This window comes from Alligator sinensis, unplaced genomic scaffold (assembly GCF_000455745.1).
Source record: "Alligator sinensis unplaced genomic scaffold, ASM45574v1 scaffold269_1, whole genome shotgun sequence".
NCBI lineage: Eukaryota > Metazoa > Chordata > Crocodylia > Alligatoridae > Alligator > Alligator sinensis.
The window spans coordinates 2,463,581-2,485,863 of NW_005842048.1; the positions used below are offsets into that span (position 1 = coordinate 2,463,581).

Sequence of the window (22,283 nt, forward strand, 5' to 3'; positions counted from 1 at the left end):
CTGGAGCTGGGGTGGGCGGGGCAGCCGTGAGGGGGCTGGGACAGCAGGGTGGAGGTCGGGAGGCTTGTGGCAGAGCCCCCCATGCAGCATGGGGCAGTGGAGGGCAGCACCCAATGAGCTGGGGCTTTTTTTTTCAAAGTGCCAAGAGCTGGGGCAGGTGGGGCAGCCATTGCCAAGTCTGGGAGAGTGGGCAGGGGATGGGACAGTGATTTGAATCACCAAATCGAATCACTGTCCCCTGAATTGGCTGTATCTGAATCCAAAGCGAATGCTAGCTGCTTCGCACAGGCCTAGTAACTCAGGTCCCAGACTTGCCAACACATACTGCAAGAATATGCCACTGACTATGCATAGTAGCATGTTTTATTAAAAGATATCTAAATAATTTAAATAGAGAAGCTTCTATACCAATACATTTTTTTTATTAAAGCATTTGCATATTCTGTAGAGGAGATTTGAAAAAAGAAAAGAAAAAAATGCACATAGTATAACTTCTTATGTAACACACACAGCAATTAAATTCATAAATATTTACTCTTACTACAGCAAAAGCTTTGTTATCTGGCACCCATGGGGAATGTGGGGTGACAGATAACAAAATATGCTGGTTAATTGAGAGGCCCGAACAGGTGTCTTTGCCTGTTTGGGCCGCTGCTTCTCCCGCCACATCTGGGGCGTCGCTGACCCCCCGACCCCCCCCGCAGCATTGCCAATCCTCCCCTGGGCCCTGTGGGCCCTGAGAGATGGGGAGGTGGGCCCCATGCAGCCTGCTATGCCCCGGGCCATGGGGGCTCAGAAATGCAGGCTGTTTTGCCCCAGGCCATGGGGGCTCAGCGAAACCAGAAGTACCACAGTGGGCACTTCTGGTTTCACTTTACCTTAGAAGCTGCCATGCCGGTTTGTAAGGTGCCGGTTAATGGAGCTTTTACTGTAAATGAAAGACCATCCAGAGCTAGTTGAGAGAAGAGTGAATCTGGAATGAACAGGTATATGAAGAGAAAACAAACTTTCTCTGAATGTTTAGCTGTACAAATTAAAACTGACCTCAGGCACCTTTATGTCATACATCTAACACCTACTTACAACAATTAAGCAAAACAATTTCCTTACCTAACAATATTCAATATTTCTTCTATGTTTAAGCTTACGTGTGCTGAACAAATAGCAGCTGGTTAATTTGACATGAGACTCAGACTGACACCATGATATTATTTTGCAATATCATGTTGCTTGAAAATAGTTTTGAACATCATGGACTGCTTTTGTGTACACGACACAAATGCACACGTCTTTCCATAAACTAGCAATGGATACATCCATACTGGGAAACAAGTTTTTCCGGTCCTGTTCAATGCAAGTCTCAAGGAATTTAGTTATATAGTTCAGCTATAGAAGGATCAAGCCCTACAATTTTTAGTAAATACAAATATACAATATTTAGTGCCAGATTCATAACCCCTGCTGCCACTTACATAAATAGAATATTCACTTCAACCTACCTATGGAAGGAAAGAATTCAAAAATGGCCCTTACTGGAAACTCAAGGCACTAATTATCACAATAATTATAATTAAGTACTCATAAAGTTTAGTTTTGCTCAGATTGACTCAGTTTCTTCTTGCAAGTCTTTAAGATGAAAACTGAAAACTTATTTCCCTTAAACAGTAATATGGTTGTCCTTATCTTTTTGCATTTTTCTTTTCTTATTAATTGAATGAGTAGTTGAAAGAAAAACACATATTTATGATCAGAAAATGATAAAATGCCACAATAAGCAGTGACATTCGTTCTTCTGTAGTATCCATGTCCTTTTTTCTGCACATTTTTAACATTAACTACTATACTAAATGATCAAAATGCTTTTACTAAATGAATGCAAAGTTTCAAAAGTGACTGCAAAGTGGAACCAGGGTCAGTATCATATTATCTATAGGAAAACATGATTACACAGAGGTAAGGCATTTTATGAAAAAAACCTTCACACTTTTGTTCTACTGCTTTAAAATAAAGCAATCGTACATCCAAAAGTCTGGCTTGAGCTATTTAACCTTGCACTTCTTTTAGCATGGTAATAGAGTTGTTGATGATTCTAGCTAGGAAACATTCACAGCTGCTTATCTTTCCAATCATTTCTCTATACCCATCAAAGGTTCCGAAAACTACCGGCAAAATAATGGGGAAGTTGTAGAAAAAAGGTAACATTCATCTATCTGAAAGTAGTTCACTTGTCTATATGTCTGTGTTTTAGGTATCACCCAAAATGACAGACAGACAAGCACAGAGGATAAGCAGATTGTCTTGTATTATACTTTTTTTGTCATTTTATTTGTAATTTCAGTGACAGGATCAAATTAGAAAAAATAAAGACAGAAAAATAGCAAAGGAAAATAGAAATTAGTGTTTATTGAGCATTTCTTCTGCTCCACTGCCTGCACTTCTGGAACAGGCAACTGTGACAGGGAAAGATCTGAGTGCACCTTTAATGACATGAATTCAGACAATTTCTGGTATTGTTGCTTCTCTGTGCCAAATGGCTACTGATCTTTGTCAATCATAGTGCTTTAATATACCAAGATCTGTGGCTATGGAAACAATGGTATCACAACAGGCTCTTAGAAGTTCCCTTGTGGTCTTTTATCCACTTAGAAAAAAATCCTGTCTATGCTATTATTTGTATCAGGCCCCTACATTACATGTATGCCACCATTAATAGAGAATGAACCACAAAAATGTTCTACATATAATGTAGAATATATTTACGACTCATTTTTATGGTGCCATAAAATTAATGTGTGGCTGGTGGTTGACAGTTAGCCGACTACTGCCATGGCCATGATTGCCACCATGGCCATGATTGCTGGATAGGGTGAAGGACATTTTTATGATTAATCACAAATTTCAACCTTGACAATTTTTGCTGGCAAAACTAGATAAAATCTATTAATCAAATTTCTACTTTCCAAAGCGTATAACAAAGATTAACCAACTTTTCAAAATCAAAGATTTAACATTTTTGTAGAGAAAATAAGCTTTATTTTTTGGCAGTAACAAAGCAATGCACTTGGTATGCATTGCGCTATTTTTCACTTTAAAAATCGATCAAATGTTGGACATGTTTAGTTGCCTCAATGATCACATAATATAAAATTTTGAATTGTCTATTCAGAATGAAAAAAACATTTTCCTTGTATATCTATTGTTTTTTCATTCATCCTAAAGTCCTAACTTCACCTCAGGTATAACCTCATTGTACAAGGTGAGATTATACCAGGAATGAATTTAAATAATTGAATACAAAAATGTAAGAAATTGAGAGAGAAAATCATGTAACTATCTAGTGTACTTTTTAATGTTGCTGAGCAAACTAAAAATTTGATTTTCTTTTCTTTCCTTTTTCTTATTTTACAGGAGACTATACTTGGCAAAATTGCTGCTAAAATTTTTTAAACAAAACAAAAATAACATTGTAGTAATGGTAAGGCTATGGTGTATTTAGCTAATCTTCTCAATTTGTGTAAATGAACAAATTCACCATTTTTGCAAGAATAGAAAATGATAATCTTTATAGGTGTTTTCTGCTGTTTTTATCCATCCTTTTTATATTAAATCTCTTTTTTTCATTTTCAATTTTTTTAATAGAGGCTCAAGGAACTGAAACACAGGGAGTTTGCTCGAAATGTAGCTTCTAAGTCAAGAAAAGATGAAAGGAAGCAGGAAAAGGCCCTTCAACGTTTGCACAAATTAGCTGAACTAAGGAAAGAGACATCTTGGTAAGTGGATAGTTACTGAAATGTAAAACACACTAGTATTTAATTCTCAGACTCTTGGGGTTGTGGGACATGGCATTATTAAGACCCTCATCCAGAATAAGCTGCACATGTTTTTATAGTATTCTTGAAGACTTATGCCTACTGTAATTTGATTTGGCACTATATGGGGAAATAAATGTTTAACGTTACATTTTCAGTGAAGCTAAAATGACACGTATTTTTAGTTTTTAAAAAAATGTTCCATACATATTTCATGGAACTAGGCACAGTTGTTGAAAGCATTAGTGATCTAGGTCATACATTTGAAGCCTGGCACTACTTCATTGATGAAGAGAGAAATACATTCTATTTTTCCTAGATGTAACAGATCTGTGTGATTTAGTGTTCAAACTGGTTACCTGGGAATGCATCCCAAAATCTAGTTTTAGATTTAAATAACTGGAGAACCTATATTAAAATATAAGGGTTTTTTTCCACTTTTCCCTAGCCTAGTAGAGTACACAAGAGTCACTTGGTACCTGAGGTCCATTCTTACTGAATTTGGAAATACATTCTTAATTGATATTAACAGATCTTAGCTTGCTGGAGTTTACAGCATGTGTAATAAAAAAATGAAATACTTCTGATGCTGAGGGTCTAGTGAAAGTGATTTTGAACCAATTTCAGTTTATGTAATGTAGTCACGAGAAGAAAAAAGCTGGTGATTGCCGTGTAAACAGAATGTTTATTCAGACTTTGTTTCCAGGTGCATTTCACTACATAAACTGCCACATATCACAGTTGACCATATATTCTGTAGTTTCTGTGGAGAGCTGGCAATCTTTGTAACTTGGATGTTGTGCAACATACCAAAACAAAGTTCTCCTCTAGAAGGGGGGATGACATGGATGTGGGTAGGGTGCACGTGGAATGAACAACACAGAATCTGATTTTTAATTTCTTTGGTGACAATACCTTTTTGAGATGTGTTGAGTGCGGTTCCACTTTTTTCATCAGGTTCATTTGGAACCTTTAGATAACAAATAAATAATGTTATCTCACTGTTAGTGTTCATAGAATAGATAACATTAAATACTTTAATGGTATACTATGGAGATAATGAAAGGCAGTGGCAAATTTGGAACTGCTAGCTGGGCTCCAGGGGTGCTTTGTACATGTAAAGAAGGTTATCAATACTTAAGAAAACACAGTGCAGTAGTGCTTCGTTTCAGCAGAGAAAAAACAGACATGTTCATTACAGTGCGGTTATACTCTAAAAAGTAACACTGTGGGGTTCTATATTCATTCTTTCTCAATGACTTGCATTTTGATTAACTTACAGATAAAAATTCAAAATTACTGGACTGTAAAGTAAATGTGCAATTTGAACATCTATCAACAGTCTTCATTTCTTGCTCTACATTTTATAGCCAACAGTATTAATTCTGCAAGCAGAAATTAGCTGGCCATTTTTATTATTCCTGAAGTCATCTTTCTTGCTCATTTTGAGTTGACTATTCTGTAGCACATACCTTTTCTGTTCACTAAATTCATAAATGTGTGAGAGCTAAGATATGTGGGACCAAATTTGCATTGAACCTCAATTATCCACACAAAATATGGTTTTGTATTTATTTTGTGACACTAAACTGCTAGCAAACTTGACACTAGAATATTTAAAATTCATTTACTTGTTTGATGACAACATTAGGGATTTTTAATGAAAATCTGCAAGAAAAGGAGCAGGTTATTGAATGAAGTGATGATATTTTTGCAGACTTTAACAACTGAGTATTGTGGAATATTAGAAATAAAGAGACAGAACTCAAATTAAAAATTAACTTTTATTACTTAAAGCATGTTTTATTGCTCTGCATATTCTGATAATGCTTTATTTATCTGAAAATAGTATCATAAAAACACAAAAAACTGCATTTGCAAGTAAATTAGAACTTCATTAAATTTAATTGATAGAATATAATGTATATTGTAGGACTATAGGACTATGAGAATAAACAATCAGATCTTGATTAAGAAATGTTCTTAGAGTGCAATAGAGATAAAAAAAACATTTTACTGGGACTTTCTAGGTTGGACCCAGGCTTGCCAATCCAAGAAAAAAAGTATATTACAAATCAACAAACTTTTTACTGTCAACCAATCTGTTTTATTAATATATGATTTTACTGGCATATGTTTTATATAATGTAAATGTAACTTGTAGCTCTAGACAGCAATAGCAAAGGCTGGATTCAATTTTGATACAGTCTTACTTGACTGCAGCAATGCTATCCCCCACTCCTGGGATCTTCTATTCACCCCCACATCCTGATAGGCCCAACCACATAATGCAATGTGCCAACCTCACCCCAGACCACCCCCAAGCTTACCCTGCCAGTTCCATTTGCCCTACCACCCTGGCATGGGAACCCCACCCATCTCCTCTCCCCCTTCCCAAGCCCACAGCTCCATCATGGCTACACCACCCCTCCCTGTCCTCCCCTGTTCTTCAGTTGGCTTGGAGACACATAACCCTGCCTACCTTCAAGGCAAGCCACAATTACAAGCAGGCAATGGGATGTAGTGGCAGGAAATACAGAATTTCTCATGATCAGGAACCTGGGTTTTCTCTGTTCAAAAATCCCAAATTCTCTGAAAAAAAAAATCCAAAATTCTTTGATTAAAATCTCCTAAATCCATGTTCTTCCTCTTGAGTCTATCGACATCCTTCAAGAAGGATGTCGATAGACTCAAGAGGGTCCAGTGGAGGGCCACCCGTAAGGTTAGGGGCTTACAGGGCAAGCCCTATGAGGAGAGACTGAGGGACCTGGACTTCTTCAGCCTCTGCAAGAGAAGGCTGAGAGATGATCTTGTGGCCACCTACAAATTCATTAGGGGGATGCAGCAAGGGATCGGAGAGGCTCTGTTCACTAGGATGCCTCTTGGGGTAAAAAGAAACAATGGTTACAAACTGACAGAAAACAGATTTAGGCTAGATATCAGGGAAAACTTCTTCACAGTAAGGGTGGCCAGAATTTGCAATGGGCTTCCAAGGAAGGTGATGCTCTCTGCTACCTTGGGAGTCTTTAAGAGAAGGCTGGATAGGCAACTGGCTGGGGTCATCTGACCCCAGTACTCTTTCCTGCCTAGGCAGGGAGTCAGATTTAATGATTTGTTGAGGTCCCTTCTGACCCTAGCATCTATGAATCTACAATTTTAAAACAATTTGGAAGCTTACCAGTGCCTCAATTATAATTATAAAATTAATTCTAAATATCTATATAGTTTGGCATTTAATTTTGTTTTTTTAACATGGAAAATCTAAGCTTCCCCTGCCCCCTTTGCTCACCAGGATATGGGTCCAATTTCAGCTGTCCCCATGCTACTTTGTGGTGCTAAGCAGCCCTAATATACCAGTTCCTTCCCCCTGCTCATGCTGTTGCCGTTCACTCCCAAGCCACAACCCCCCTCCCTCCCAGCCTAGCCAGTGCCCTTCACTCTAAACCCACAGTCTCCTGGCCCTGCCAATGCCCCTCACTCCCAACACACAGCCCCTCAGTCCTACTGGTACCCCTCACTCTCAACCCACTGGCTACCACCCCCAGACCCCAGCCTTCCACACTGGAAGCCTGAGGGGAGGGGGCAGTGGGTCCAGAGTCAGGGCCAGGGCCAGGGGGCTGGGAGTGAGGGGCAATGACATGAGGATCCCTGCTCATGACAACCCAGATTCCTGCTCATGAAGAACCCTTTTCTAGTGAGTTTTCTATATTAAGTTCTATCCCAACTAAGCTAAACTTGGTAAAACATCCACATAGTTACAGGGGTGTTGGTTGTAGCTGTGTTGGTCTAAGGACATAGGCAAACAAAGTATTTTGGGTAAATCTGATATCTTTTATTAGAGTAACTAAAATAGTTGTAAAAAATCTTCTTTGCAAGCTTTCAGGTACAAACATCCTTCTTCAGGCAGAGGGAGTGTCACATAGTCACATGTACTAAACGTTATGAGTATTCAGATTCATCCATCATTGCTTTAAAAATGTAATTTTGATTTTCCAGTTAAAAAAGAAGTGTTGTATTTCATTGTGACTAAAAGTTGGTATTGGCTGAGTTTCAAAAATAAAATGACCTATTGTACTGCAAAAATGCTCAGACTGTTGTGTATAGAGTACTTGTGCTCCGTAGACCAGTTATTTGTAGTTTGCAGAAATTTTGTTTTTCATGTGTTTTTATCTATTTTTGCTTCCTATTGAATGAAACATGAAAGCCTGTAGGAGGACATGTAATGACTGTTAAAATAAGACTGTCATAGACTTTAAAAAAAAATTCAAGGATGAATGCTGAGAGCATAAATACTTTCAGGAACTATTTTTCCATGTAAGAATTTGCAGAGATTGCCATAACTGTATTTATAATCACAAAAAAGAAGGTAATCAATACAGCGATCATATGAAGATGGGGAGCTAATATCTGAGGTTGTGAATGAGGTGAAGGTCAGCTAAGAGACTTTCTTAGTTGAAATATATTTTGCAATATGAAAAAGTTCATTCATGTTTTGAAGCTATGACTTTTTGTAGCAAACAATTTGTCAGGTAACCTGTTTCTGTAGAAACCTTGATGGATACAAATATAAAAATCACATTCCTATGTAATTGTACAGTGGGAATGCAGTAACTGTCAACATTTAACTTCTCTGAAGTGTACTTATGGAAGGTTGTGTTTTGTTTTTTCAGTGCTCCTGGGAGTGGCCCCATGTTCAAGTCCACTACCGTTACAGTGAGAGATAATTGTAATGAAATCTCACAAAATGTTGTCATAGACTCTTCTAACAAACAACAAGATTTCAATTCCACATTAATGCACAAGGCACAGAATACTAAAGATATTGCTTCTCTTGCTTCTTCCACTTCTGAAAGTACAAGCAGTAATAAATCTGACACTAACAAACTTGGGAATCAAATACATGGAGCTCAAGGACACAAAGTTGGATTCTCTTTTGCTTTTCCAAAGAAAGCTTCTGTCAAACTGGAGTCCTCAGCAGCTGTTTTCTATGAGTATAATGATGAAACAACTTTTGAACATGGAGTTAGCAGAAGAAGTAGATTTGTTCCAGGTTCCTGTAATCTTCAGTCTCCATCCACAACAGAAATGGTTCTGTGCTCTGAGGAGAAACATAATGATATTCACTCACTAATGGAAAAATGTACTGACACAGCAGAAGCTGCAGAATTTCAGGAACCAAAAGAACTAGCCAGTAATGAAAACACAATACTCGAGAATACAGAAATGCTGCCTGCTTTTTCTCATTTGGAACAACCTATGTATTCTGTTTTGAATGGCTACTGCACTGACATAAATTCAACAGCATTCCCAGATACAACTCCACCCACAGCTACCATCTATAATCAAGAACTACCCATAGAATGTAACACTTCTGAACTACTGGGAAACAAATCCACAGCTTTTGCTGTCACAGAGGATAATTTGTCTTTGCATGATATCACTGAGGAAAATAAGGAAGGTATTAATAGTAATTCCTCCAAGGCTGAAAATGAAATTAAAAAACTTGGATCCAATGTACTAATTTCATCAAATTATGAAGGGAGCAATGCAGCCTTGCAAAATAAATCAGATTCATATAAAAGATCTTGTGAACCATTTGTTCCGGTCCTTAGTAAACATGGATCTACTATTCTTCAGTGGCCATCTGAAATGTTAATTTACACCAATACAGAACCATCAGTTTCCTACAGTTGCAATCCTTTATATTTTGACTTCAAGTCATCAAAATCAACTAACAGTCTAGAGAAGAGTAAACATGAGTTAAATGTACCTCACTCTCACCACAAGACTGAGTCTGACCGGAGTCTAGTTTGGGATTATGCTGATAAATCTATTTCAGAGTTAGCTGACTGTGAAACAGACATGTGTAAAAATGTGTGCAATCATGCATCATCAATTAAAACTGATGGTGTTTTAACTAAAAGCTGTGATTCTGAAAAACAAGTTAAATTGTGCTTAGACAACTCTTTCAGAATTGGAGAAACAGAAAAGTACCACATTTCAAGAAGAAATTCACGACAGGATACTGTGATAGATGAGGGACAGAATAAAGGATGGATCAAAGAAACTTGTGAAAAATGGTTTCGCAAAAACAGGAAAAGAAAAGGGAGGAGAAAACTGTGTCATCATCATCATGGGAAAACTGGAAAGGCAGGAGGTGAAATTTCTTTAACAGCTGGACAGGAAATTAATTATCTTAATGAAAATAAACTTCAGCCTCTTCAAAATGCTCCAAACATGTGCAAGTCTGAAATTAGCAGCATGTGGTTAGCTTCAGAGGAAATGCAACAGTCATGTCAAAAACCTGGCATTGAAAACAGTGATCATAAAAGAGTTATGTTCACAGCAGCACACATACATGAGCATAGGGGCACATGTGCTATTTGGAACACAACAAATAGCAATGACCACTGCACGAATTTTAAACCTCTCCACAGAAAATACAAAGCAAGCTCTCACAAATGCTCAAAAAAATTAACTTTGAATTCCAGAAGACATAACTTAATGTACTCTAGAACATTTTGTGGTTGGAGAGTCAAAAGGTCTACATGTAGTCCAGATCATAAATGTCTGGGCCAATATAATAAGGAAAAATGTACAAGTCAAAGCCAGTCTATAAAGAGAGCTTATAACTTTCTGACTGATGAACCTGAACGATCCCATAGAAAACGAAGACAACATACATATTCTTGTTCATCAGATGAAAGTTCATATAAACAGACATTTTTATCACAAGAATGTTTAAATCAAATGAGTAATCTAACTGTACCATGTAAACCTAAAGGGAAACGGAGAAGGAAAAAAAATAGAATTCATCATGCGTTTGTTGACAGGGAACTAAAAAGAAATGAAAATTATAGGCCTTTGAAAGACAGTTCTACAGTAAATATTTTGGGGGAATTGTTAATTCAAGATAATACAGAACAAACAAAATCTCAGCCCATTATGGATTATGCAAAAGATAAGGACCAAATAATGCAGTTGGGAGAAAACAAGTTGCCTCTACAAGCTGATAGTTTGCATTCAGTAGAAAAAGACAAATCAACAGAGTGTTTGCGGATGGAGAGCACTCCAAATGCATTTTTGGAGGATGCCACACATTCTGCTTCTTCTGTTTCTGACCATAGTGTTCAAACAACTGCAACACCAGAAAACAAGCTGGAAGAAGAAAAGAAACATGAAAATATAACTGTTCATGAAACTCAAGTTCCATATAAAGTGCCCAATATTGACAGAAATTTGGAACAAACTCCTCCTAAATCTTATCTATGCCACTATGAAGTAGCTGAGACTGTACCACAAGAGAAAATAAATGAAACAACCAGTGAATGGTTACGGTACAATTCAGGCATTTTTAACAGCCCACCACCTTTGCCATTCAAAGAAGCACACATAAACAGTCATACCTTTTTAGCCACTGAACAGATACTTACCCCATTCACATTACCTGATCAGACATTGATATTTCCCCAAGAAAACCATGAGAAATTTAAAGATCTGCAATGTGAGGCCTATCAGCAGATCATGCAGCAAAACATGCTGGCTAACAAGATGAAATTTACCTTTCCTTCCCCTGCAATTCAACCTTCTAACTCTCCTCTGCAGCCATTACCCTTGCAGCAGCCACTGTGTTCTACCTCTGTAACCACAATCCATCATACTGTTTTACAGCAGCATGCTGCTGCTGCTGCCGCAGCTGCAAATACCTTTAAAGTTCTTCAACCTCACCAACAGTTCCTGTCACAAGTCCCAGCTCTTTCAAGAACACCTGTACCTCATCTATCAGTTGGACCTCGACTTTGTCCAGGAGGCCACACAACTTTTATTGCTCCCCCACATTTGCCACTAATTCCAACTTCAGTTCTTCATCCGAGTCACCTGGCTTTTCCTCCTTTGCCCCATGCTCTTTTCCCCTCATTGCTGTCCCCACATCCAGCTGTCATTCCATTACAGCCCCTCTTCTAGGCTTGACTTTCTAAAATACAAATGGGAAGAAGAACTCCAAGTAAACATATTGCTCTATCTAAAGCGCTCCGAGGTTTGACATTCTGCAAATGATTGAGATTGGTTAAAATGCCTCATTAATTTGGAATCATTTACTGTAAGTGTAATGATGCAAGTACTTTATGTAAATTTCTGATCTATAATATAATTAAAGCACTGAATAGTCTGACACTAATATGAACTATATATATATGTGAAATTATGTCTTAGAATATAATGTACATAACATATATTTATAGTACTGTAATTTATGTTGTAAAGTATGCTCCTTTTTTTTAATCTTTGTGTACTTGCACCTATTTACTGTTTAGACAAAGCTAATGCACTATGTTTTGTACTATGTTCCTTGAAACTGTAAATCTAGTGACAAACTATCTCTTGCAATAAATTTTTGTTAACTATTTAAGTATATAAAAAATCATTCATTGTAAGCCTCACAGATGTTATTCTTCACCCTCTGAATAATGTACCCAACTCTGCTATATTTGGATCAAGTTTTCTATCATTCTGTGATTTATTACCAAGGCTCAGAGGTTAATACCTTAAGGGCAAGTATCTTACTGAGCAAGGCAAAAAGGGTAATAGATCTGTTTGTGTTAGCAGTTCGATGTCACTGAGACAAATTTTGCTTACAAGCAGTATGTGACCAAACTACCATCTGTTTGAACCACTTTATTTGTATTATTTATTTAACAACAAAACATGTACCTAAAATACCACAAGACATGTAACTAAAGTAACATAAATGACAGATAAAAACAATAAAAGCAGAATATCAAAGTACATCATCTAAGAATATCAGTGCTTGAATATTAAAAAATGGACAGAGCCAGATTACCATCAAGCACCCAGTTGTTCTCTATTTCCAAGAGGCTATTTTGTACATACATCTTTGTAGGAGATTACACCCAGAAAAATATTTTAAATCTGTAAGACTACAGGCATAATGGCATACAGACATAGTGAATAGTCATTGATGTAACTGAAAATCTAGGGCTAGGGACAGAAATTAAACATAAACTGGTATAAGTGACCAGAAACTCTTTCAAGTCTGTAATACAACAGAAGTTCAGTGTACATAAACTGCTTTCAAAATGGCCCAAACTGGTCTAAGATAAACTTGGATGGATGTAAATCAGACTTAACTGATTTAGGTTAAATTGGTTTATTGAACTTCTGCCCCAGACCCCTTCATTATTCAAATTAACTCACAGTACCTCAGCATCCTTGGATGTTTTGCACTTCTGCTGTGATCCCCTCCACTCCACACTCCCCTTGCAGGGTGGGCAAGCTAGTCTTGTCCCAAGCTGTGTGTTCTAGCACCACCTCCTGTTTCTGGCCTGGGCCACTTCAGGCATGTGGCTGCATTTCCAGAATCAAAAGTGAAAGTCTGTTCACTTGCTTATCAGTTCAGTCTATGCAATTCAATCAAGTCAGCCTCTGGCTTTTTAACTGTCTGTATTTAGCTTAGATGTGCTAGTATGGGTGTTGATAATATACTTTTGATAATATAATTTATTCTATACCTAAGAATGAAGGCTGTTCAGAAAAATGGGTAAATATTTAAAGTGTTCTCTTGATGAATATATAACACAAATTTATTTCAGTGGAAGACAGCTAAGCATATCAGAGGGGAGAAATTTTTGCCACTGGTATAAATTTAGGATGTATTTCAAAATGGCAGTGATATGTAAGAATAATGGGAAGAGTTATCAATCGTGTCAAACCTGACTTGGAATTTCTAATCTTTTATGAGATTGACTCAAATACTTAATATTGCATTAAACTTTTTTTTCTAAATTGTTTTGCGTTTTGGCAGAATGTCATCAAAATTATAATATATAATGATAAATAATGTATACCTTTTTAATGTTCATCATACAATTCCCCTCAACCTACAAACCCCACTTATTTAATTCAATAATTTTCAATAGGGACAATCCAACTTAATTTAAATAAGACAAATTATGTGAGAGAGAACTAGAATTTTGAGGATGATCTACAGTAGAAGTCACATGTTCTCCAGTAATAAAATGCCATGTCTAGCTCTAAAGTTAATGGTGGCTTCCTGTCATCATTTAAAAAGTTATGATAAAATTAAGAATAAATAAAGTTAAAGAAAATATAATTTCTGAAAGTTATAAAAGAACATTGAGTATTTAATATCTATTTTATTAATAAAAACAAGAAAAATCACATCTTAATTTGTTCAGATACTATATAATTGAGGTATTTTATTTTCATCTATAATATTAGAATTTATTGATTAAAAGGCAAGTTTTGTTATACTATTACATGAAAACATACAAGGAAATTGATTGTATTCCATTTCAGTTTTAGAGCTTTGGTGCCTACATATTTATTTTGCATTGTAAAAGGATAAATATATATCAATATACGCAAAGGTGATAACAGAGAGAAAATGAATGATTTTCAAAGGTGCTGAACACACACAGATGTGTTTGTGGAATGGATGCTGCACAGACACACTGCTTTGAAAATGAGGCCAATGATATGGTAGTTTAGGGAGAAGACTCCTTAGTTAATCATTTTTTTGAGGATGCGGTAGTGTAACTATGAGTGAGCAGGCAGGTCACTAGCCCCAGGTACCAGCCTTAGAGAGGGTGTGAGAATGGAGCTGGTGCAATGCTTGGCCTGGCCAGTTCTGCTTCTGAGCTTGTTGCTACTGTAGTCCTTGCCTCTGCCAATCCAGCCCTTGCTGTTGCCGCTACCCAGGACACAGAGTCTCTTCTGTGTAGATGACTACTTTTGCTTACTCTGGTATATTAAAAATTATACTTTTTCACATATTTTGTCAAATTTACTTTTTCTAAATTGAGTTTAAGTTTTGTCTACAATGCATGGGTGTGAAGGACTCAACTAATTCTAAATGAGCCAGCTCAGGTGTTAGAAGTAGCTTAACTGAGGTAGCCAGGAGATCCGTATGTGGTAATTTCAATGTTTCTTAGTTCCTTTTATAGCTAGTATAATATCAGCATTATAGTGTGGAGTGTAAACATGCCCTTAGATCCGGGTACTTCATTCAAGCAACAAGTTGTATCTAACACATTATTTAGAAAGTATTAAGAGCAAAATTAAAATATTATATGATGTCTTAATTAGAAAATCAGAAGATGCTATAGAAAAATAATTAGTGCAACTTCTCAGACTAATGATGTTTATGCTATAGCTGGCTAAACTTTTCCAACTTTCAACTGAAAAAAATCTTCACTGAAAAATATTTTATATTAACATCCAAAAAGTTTTTCCAGTATTCCCCCTACCTTTCTTTTGACATTTTCCTTGGAATTTTACTGAAACAATTTCTATGTTCAGTTTCAGAATTTTAAAATACAGAAAAAAATATTTAGTACTGTATAATTTTTGAAAAGTAACTACTTTTCAATAATCTACAAGCCAGCTATAGTAAAATACCAAAAACCTTTAGGGGTAAAAATTCTTTATAGAGTAACACCTTTAGCACTGGAAGTGTTTTGTATCCACAAGTTAAAAAAACAACATTTTAAGAAACACAAACTGAGTTTAAGATTGAAAATGCTACATCAATTTTTAATATATACATATATATCATTTGCAATTGTGTTTCAATACCAAATAAATAACCTTAATAAGTACGTTATCTAACTGTAGTTCTGCTTTGTCCAATGTTATTCGTATTGTAGATTTCATGTATACTTCTACTTTTTTATATAGTTTCATGTGTAAGTAAAATCTCTGCAATTACTGAATAATTGAAAACATCACTATTATTATATATACAATCTGCCCAATTTGTTAAATCTTAACAATATCTTTAGCATTTCCAAATCTAATCGTTTAATATAGTCATATTCTATTTCATGCTACCATCTGATGAATGATTGCACTATCCCAATATAAATATTTTTGCTGTTACTGTTCCTTTAAATGACTCGAGTATTTGGAATTAAATCTTTAGATTTCAATCTTCAGATAAATCTAAATTAAGTTATAGATTTTGTTAAATGTTTTCCCATTCCCAGAACTGCTATACAGAGAAATGATTGAAAAGTTAATATGTTGTACTGAGATGAGAGAGGGGTTTTTCCCCCACCTGCCCTTGGAAAGCAGCAATCTGTCCAGACCATGACCTTCCTGGAAACATAGCATTTCTCAGGTAATATGATCCAGAAAATAATGTTCTAAATGGGATTTTTCAAGCATTAAGAATCATAATGTTGTTGCATTGTTATGGGCAGGTTAAACTAATTACATGCTTACCTTTTTTGGTCTGTGGATACATGCAACTGTTAAAATGCCTTCAATACATGAAAAAAAAAAACAAATTGTTTGTCTGATTTCCTTTATTGTACATAGCCAGAAATTATCTCATATTTTAGCTGAGCTGAAGAGGAGTAAACCCACATAGAGCTTTTGCAGGAATGAACAAAATGGTGTTTGGATATATTGTTACAGCTAATCTTCATATTATAGAGCCATTATTGAGTGCCTATTGAGCACCTACCAATCCAAACTACAGTCAGAGGTTGTTGTGGGCACTCAGCATCTCCCAAACAGTTGTGTTGTGTATTGGAAGAAAAAAATGTTTGAGAGATGTTTAAAAGATAGATATAGATATCTTTTAAACATCCCTCAAGCATGCTTTTCTTCAAATGAAAACAAATTCCTGAAATAAAAATTACACCAATCCTTTTACTGGAGCTGCCTCCATTTTTTGAAGCCTTTTATTTTATATTTACACTCTGTTTGTTGTTTCTTTCTTCATTCTTAAAGCCTTGATGCAGCAAGTTACTTAAATATGTAAATGTAAAGCTGACTGTAAATATGTAAATAATCAATTTGACTTCAGTGGAAATGGCCTTAATGGCAGGTACATCTTTATGTATAAATAGCATACCTGCAAATCAGCAGCCAGCAAAAGTATCACGTCCATTTCTTTTCCATTTAGTTACCTGATAGAGAAGACATGGTAATTTTCAGTTGATAAAAACCTTCAGTGCTGTTTTCGTTTTGACTTGTACCTTTGTGCTTGGCTTTGTCCTTGACTTAAGTCTGAACAATACATCCAGTACATTTAAGTTATTTTAATGATTATGCTTATTTGACTAATGTATTAACATTCTCATTTTTCAATGCTGGAAGAGAAGGTAAAAATTCACTGTAGTCAGAATCAGTGAATTTACTACAAAATGTATTTAAAATTGCTTGAAACAATTTACTTTTCTGATGCCATCGTTCCTCCTCTCCCTCCCCTCCTTCCCCTTGCCCCCTCCCCGCTACACTCTCCCCCACACTCCCCACCTCTATTGCTTTTAATTTTTAGTGTATTTTAGGTTTTGATATCAGCATGGATTTTTAATCTTGGAAGTGGGTCCCACATTGAGAAAAGACTTGTTACAGGAAAATCATGCTCCAACAGTATACAACAGATCGCCATCTTATCATCCCTTTTTAGCACTTGGTATGGCTCTGGAATCACAGTCAAAAAATTTTCTAGCTGAAATATGAATATTTAATAATACTTATATCAAGCAATCAATCTTTTAAACTCTGATTTTTCCTTTTGTGAAAGTGTCTTATGTAGCAGGTTAAATGCCTCAGGTGGGCAGTCCTTTTATATTTTGCTGTTTTGATACTATATTTGCTCTTACAAAAGTTTCTAATTTGTTAATCATCTACATTTTGAGCCTTCAGTATAGTTTTTACAGTGACTTTTTATAACATATATTAGCGATAAATCAAAAGTTTATTTAATAACTTTCTTCATTTAAAATATTTTTTGAATATATTGAACAGTATGCTCTTCTGGTGTAAGGCGATGCAGCTCCTTTGGTTTCTGTGGAAGCCAGCAGAGCCATCAATTTGCTGCCTAAGCTGAAGATGCAGACCAGTATATTTTATAATTCTTTTAACAATTCCTAATTAACATAAGTAGTAAGTTTCTAAGATGCACTTCTAAATCGTTATCACTTTGTAAATGAGCCTATGATATTTTGACATGTCTAATATCTGTTCTAAAATCCATATTAATATATTTTTTCTAATATATATTCTTGTATATTGCTTAAGTAACTGTATATATGAAAACTGTGCCACTGTACATGCATGTACAATTTACTTTTATTTTAAAAAATACCAAGTTATGCTGGTGCTTTTTTATTGAAATTTTAGACTTTTTAGTGAAGTAGGATATGTAGAGTATTATGCAAATGCCATTAACTCTATAAATTATTATGGGATATAATATGTATACAGAATGTTGTGGATTGTTTTGGCTAAATGTGTACAGAAGCTATATGCTTTAATATTATTTTCTTCATATCATACTTTTTCATTCTTACTCTAGTATTTTATAAAGGTTTGTTCATTTTTCTTTACCAGTTTGTGACATCATGAAGGTTTCTATGAATGTATATTTTAAAATAATATCTAGGTTTTTTCCTCTGCTCCTAATATTAAAAATCCATGTACCTGCTGGATCAGTTAGATGATTTTTCAATTTAGTTTCAGCCTTTCAACTTGATAGATATTTCCCACGCTTGAATACCAGATAGAATTTCTAACCGTAGTCCAAATTACGATTCACTGGAGAAGTCCTGGCCCCTCATAATGGGGAATTTTGCCATGTGTGCCTAAATAATGTTCTTTATTTATTAAAACGTGGCTGTCATATTTACTCCTCTCAGTCCAGTACCAGTTCAATATAAAATATGTGGCAGCACTATTCAGTAAAATTATCAAAGTTATTTCTAATTATAAAAGGTATTTCTTGATATAATCAGAACATTTTCTATTTAATGATCATGTGTTTGTTTCTCTGTATTTATTGTATAGCATTCAGTTTCAGGAAAATTAATATAACCTGAGTCAGAATGTAATAAGTGCTTTTGCACTTAAAGGAGTGCTGGGCTTTCTCTACATCAAGGCTAGTATAGGGATTCATATGAATTGTGTCAACTTTCACATAATATTTATATAACATGATGTAACAATCAGACTCATGTGTCTTCAAGCCAAGGAAGGTGGTACAAATCCAGATGGAGAGAAATATAGTCACTAAGCTTCACATTTGGTAACTCATAATGGTGCTTTCATTAATTGTGTAAATGAAAAAAGGTCAGTTTAAAAGAACAATGATGGTTTTGTACTGTATATAGATATGTGGAAAAGGGAAGGACATTGTTTCCTATTTGAATGAAAGCAGGAAGGACAGAAATACATTTTTCACATTATTGTAATTAACATGGATATTTTATATATCTATTATCAGGGACACAGGAATAGACTTATATTTTGCAGGTGCAATTTTGCACCTGTAAGTCATTATTGACATGAATATTAGTAGTTAACTTGAAATTGACATAGTAAAGCAAGTAGTCAATGAAAAGCTTCAAGGAAAAGCGGGCTGTTAATATGTTTTGAACAGTGAGGGATGATGGTGCCTATTGTGTGATAAACACTTCAATCTTGCTGGGTGAAGGAAGTTAGTTTCAAGTGATTTTAATACCTTTTTCTTTTGTCCCATATTTTTATCTTTTACATTAGTAATGCCATTTTCCTTGCTAACTATGATTTTTACTAGCACGTCCTACAATTTATCATTGTTACAAAAGAAAGAATAATGAGAAAAGACCTGCATACAGTTTGCTCCAAATAAAGTGTTCTTTTTTTTCTCTGGAGAAATGATTCAATAGAACTGGGTCTCAGTATACAAAACAGACACTTTAACTTCTCTGTTATTGCCTACAACTCCACTATTCTTTCTATTCTGTAAGTTATTCTCTACAAGAAGTAATAAAACGGAAGGCATTGTCATCTAGCAGTGCCATTTTACATCTGCTTTAGGGCCTTAGGCACAAGGAAATTCAAAGAGAACAAAACATATTTTTCACAATAAGAAGTGTTATTGATAAGCAGAATCAATGCCACTATACCTAAACATTTTTTTAAATCTTGGGTACTTAAGTGTGATTAACAGCCAGTTAAAAAAAAGCACACAAATAAAAATAATAGGGTCAAATGGCCTTTGTTAATGAACACGATATTTAAATAAAGTAATCCAGAGTTCTATTGTTTTATTTAGTCACATATGTAAGTTCCTTTTCTGGTGAGTTTTCTGTTTTTTCACTTTTCAAGTGTTTAGTAAAAAATGGATTATGAATTGGTAGGCATGAAGAGTATTATGATTTTACTTTCAGAGGTGGCTGATGTTTAATGCTCCTTAGCTGAGACACTTTGGTGAAACAGTCTGCTATTTAATATTACTTTGCTGCTGAAAATCCAAATTACCATGATGCATAGACTATCATGTAGCAGTGTGATTATAGCAAAGCATGTCATTAATGAATAACCTGAACATTTGCATTAGAAAGTCATGATTTAAGAACGCTTCCACTATTTGTCTGTTAGAATGATACCCAGTTCATAGAAAGGATGAACTTTACTGGCTCAGTAATATACTGAGATCTGTTGAACGATGTTCCCCCAAAACTGATTGTGATAGAGGTTAATTGGAATCTTTTTCCTGTAGTAGGGGCAGACCTAGTTTGGAGTCTTAAAAATTGATAGTATTTGGGGATATTTTGCATTCTTTCTTCCATAGCATAACAATATAAAAAATAAATCTGTATGTCTAGGGAGATAATGAAAAAGAAAATGCCATTCTGCAGGTAAAAAAGAGAGAAATGCCAGGTAAACAGATAGCATAAATAAAACCTAAAGAGGAAGGGTGTCAAGCTAAGCAGCCATCTTGGGTGGCTTGCTCTCAGGACTCTTCAGCAATTATAAATTAATAATAAAAAGAAAAAAACAATTATGTTAAGTTTCTGCATAGAATTTTACATATTCAAAGTTCTAAGAAAAAATTAGTATACTCAGGCATCAATACTGTCTTGAAAATGTGACTTGAGGAATTGGGTAATAGATGGATACAATGTGCTATGGAGTAATGTGTGAATACAATATGTCCGTGGCTATCTAACCCCTTTGGAAAGCACTTGATGAAAAGTTGTTCAGATAATTGAATTTTCTTTGATAACTGAAACAGTTCTAAGTGATTGTATCAAAGGTAAGTGTATAGATACAGAATCGTATTCAAAGAGAAAAAATATACAATACTAACTGTTTCAAGTTACAGTACCATAGCTAACTTCAGTGGGCGCATCCACACATGTAAGCACGTGTGCTTGCAGCAGCTCAAATACAAGCGGTGCAAATTTGAGCTGGAACTTTTTGACTTGGCGCAGGTGCTCAGACACGCACTTTGTTGTGGAGCAAATTGTGCCACTTGGGGCAAAATAACCCTGCCTGGCTCCTCCCGGATCTTCAGCTAGGGGGAGCTAGAGCCCGGGACCAGCACCTGTGCTGTCCCCAGCAGTATAAAAAGCTGCTCTGTCTTGGCCCCAGCAGTATAGAAAGCTGCCCTGTCCTGGCCCCAGGAGTATAAAAGCCACCCTGACAAGTAGCTCAGGGCTACCAGCCAATTGGTACCTGTGGACACTACCCCTTGTGCCAGCTAGACTGCTGAAGCATCCCTGAGAGTTGCCTGCACCCTCTACCCATTGCAGCAGTCTGGCAGTGGGGGCTGCTGCCTGGCTGTGACCTGCTGTGCATCTGCCAGACCCAGATGGGGACTGCACAGCCAGTAGAGGCATCTGCCCCTCTGGGCCAGCTCCCAGTGGACTGTGGTTACAGGGTTGACCTTTGTGCGGCACTACTGTCCTTTGTGCCCCCTGCCCGGCCGTCGGGGCAGCTATCACCCGGAAGATGTTCCGGGTGTGGTGGCCTGCTTTGAACAGCCAAAGCATGTCCTCCTGGACATTTAGCCAGGAGGGCAGCCATAGCCAGATGGGTCCAAGGTGCCAGCTCTGAGCAAGCAGTGTCCTGCCACTGGCCTCCCTAGCAGGAATTCTGGTGTTCCCTTTTGGAAAACTGAAAAATCCTTGATAAAAAAATTCCCCAAATCACTCTCTAAAATACCCCCAAATCCATGTTCCTCCACAAGTAAAACAAAAGACCACTATAAAAGAGAGAGAGAACGCAAGACAGAGACAGTGATCAGTTGGACAATATTTAATTGACATATCTACAGTGTTAAAGCAAGTCTCTTATCATAATAATAAAGTGAACTCTAAATACAGGTTTCATGAATTCATGAATACATATTTTGCTGCCCTTTCACGGGGAGATGGCCCCCACACAAGGGGTTGGTCCCCTATACAAGGGCTACAGCCCCCCCAACAGGGGATTCACCCCCACACAAAGGGTTCAGCCCCCCAAAAGGGGTTCAGCCCCCGAACAGGGGGTTTGGCACTCTCACAAGGCATATGGCCCCCCAACAGGGGGTTCATCCCCCACACAAGGGGTGTGGCCCCCCAATGGGAGCCAAATGGCCCCCACAGGGGCTACCACAGCCCCTGCAAGGCCCACATGCCCCACCCCAGCCCCCTAATTGCTGCCCCACCTGGCTCC

General features: G+C 36.5%; 1 protein-coding gene across 1 annotated transcript in view; it reads left to right on the forward strand.

Moving 5' to 3' along the window:
• Positions 1-11,774, forward strand: part of ZNF804A (zinc finger protein 804A) — a 303,622-nt gene extending 291,848 nt beyond the window's left edge. The window contains exons 3-4 of the mRNA XM_006022862.2: positions 3,640-3,770; positions 8,480-11,774. Of these exons, the coding sequence (XP_006022924.1) occupies positions 3,640-3,770; positions 8,480-11,774 (3,426 nt within the window). The remainder of the gene's footprint in view (positions 1-3,639; positions 3,771-8,479) is intronic.
• The last annotated feature ends 10,509 nt before the right edge of the window (positions 11,775-22,283 follow it).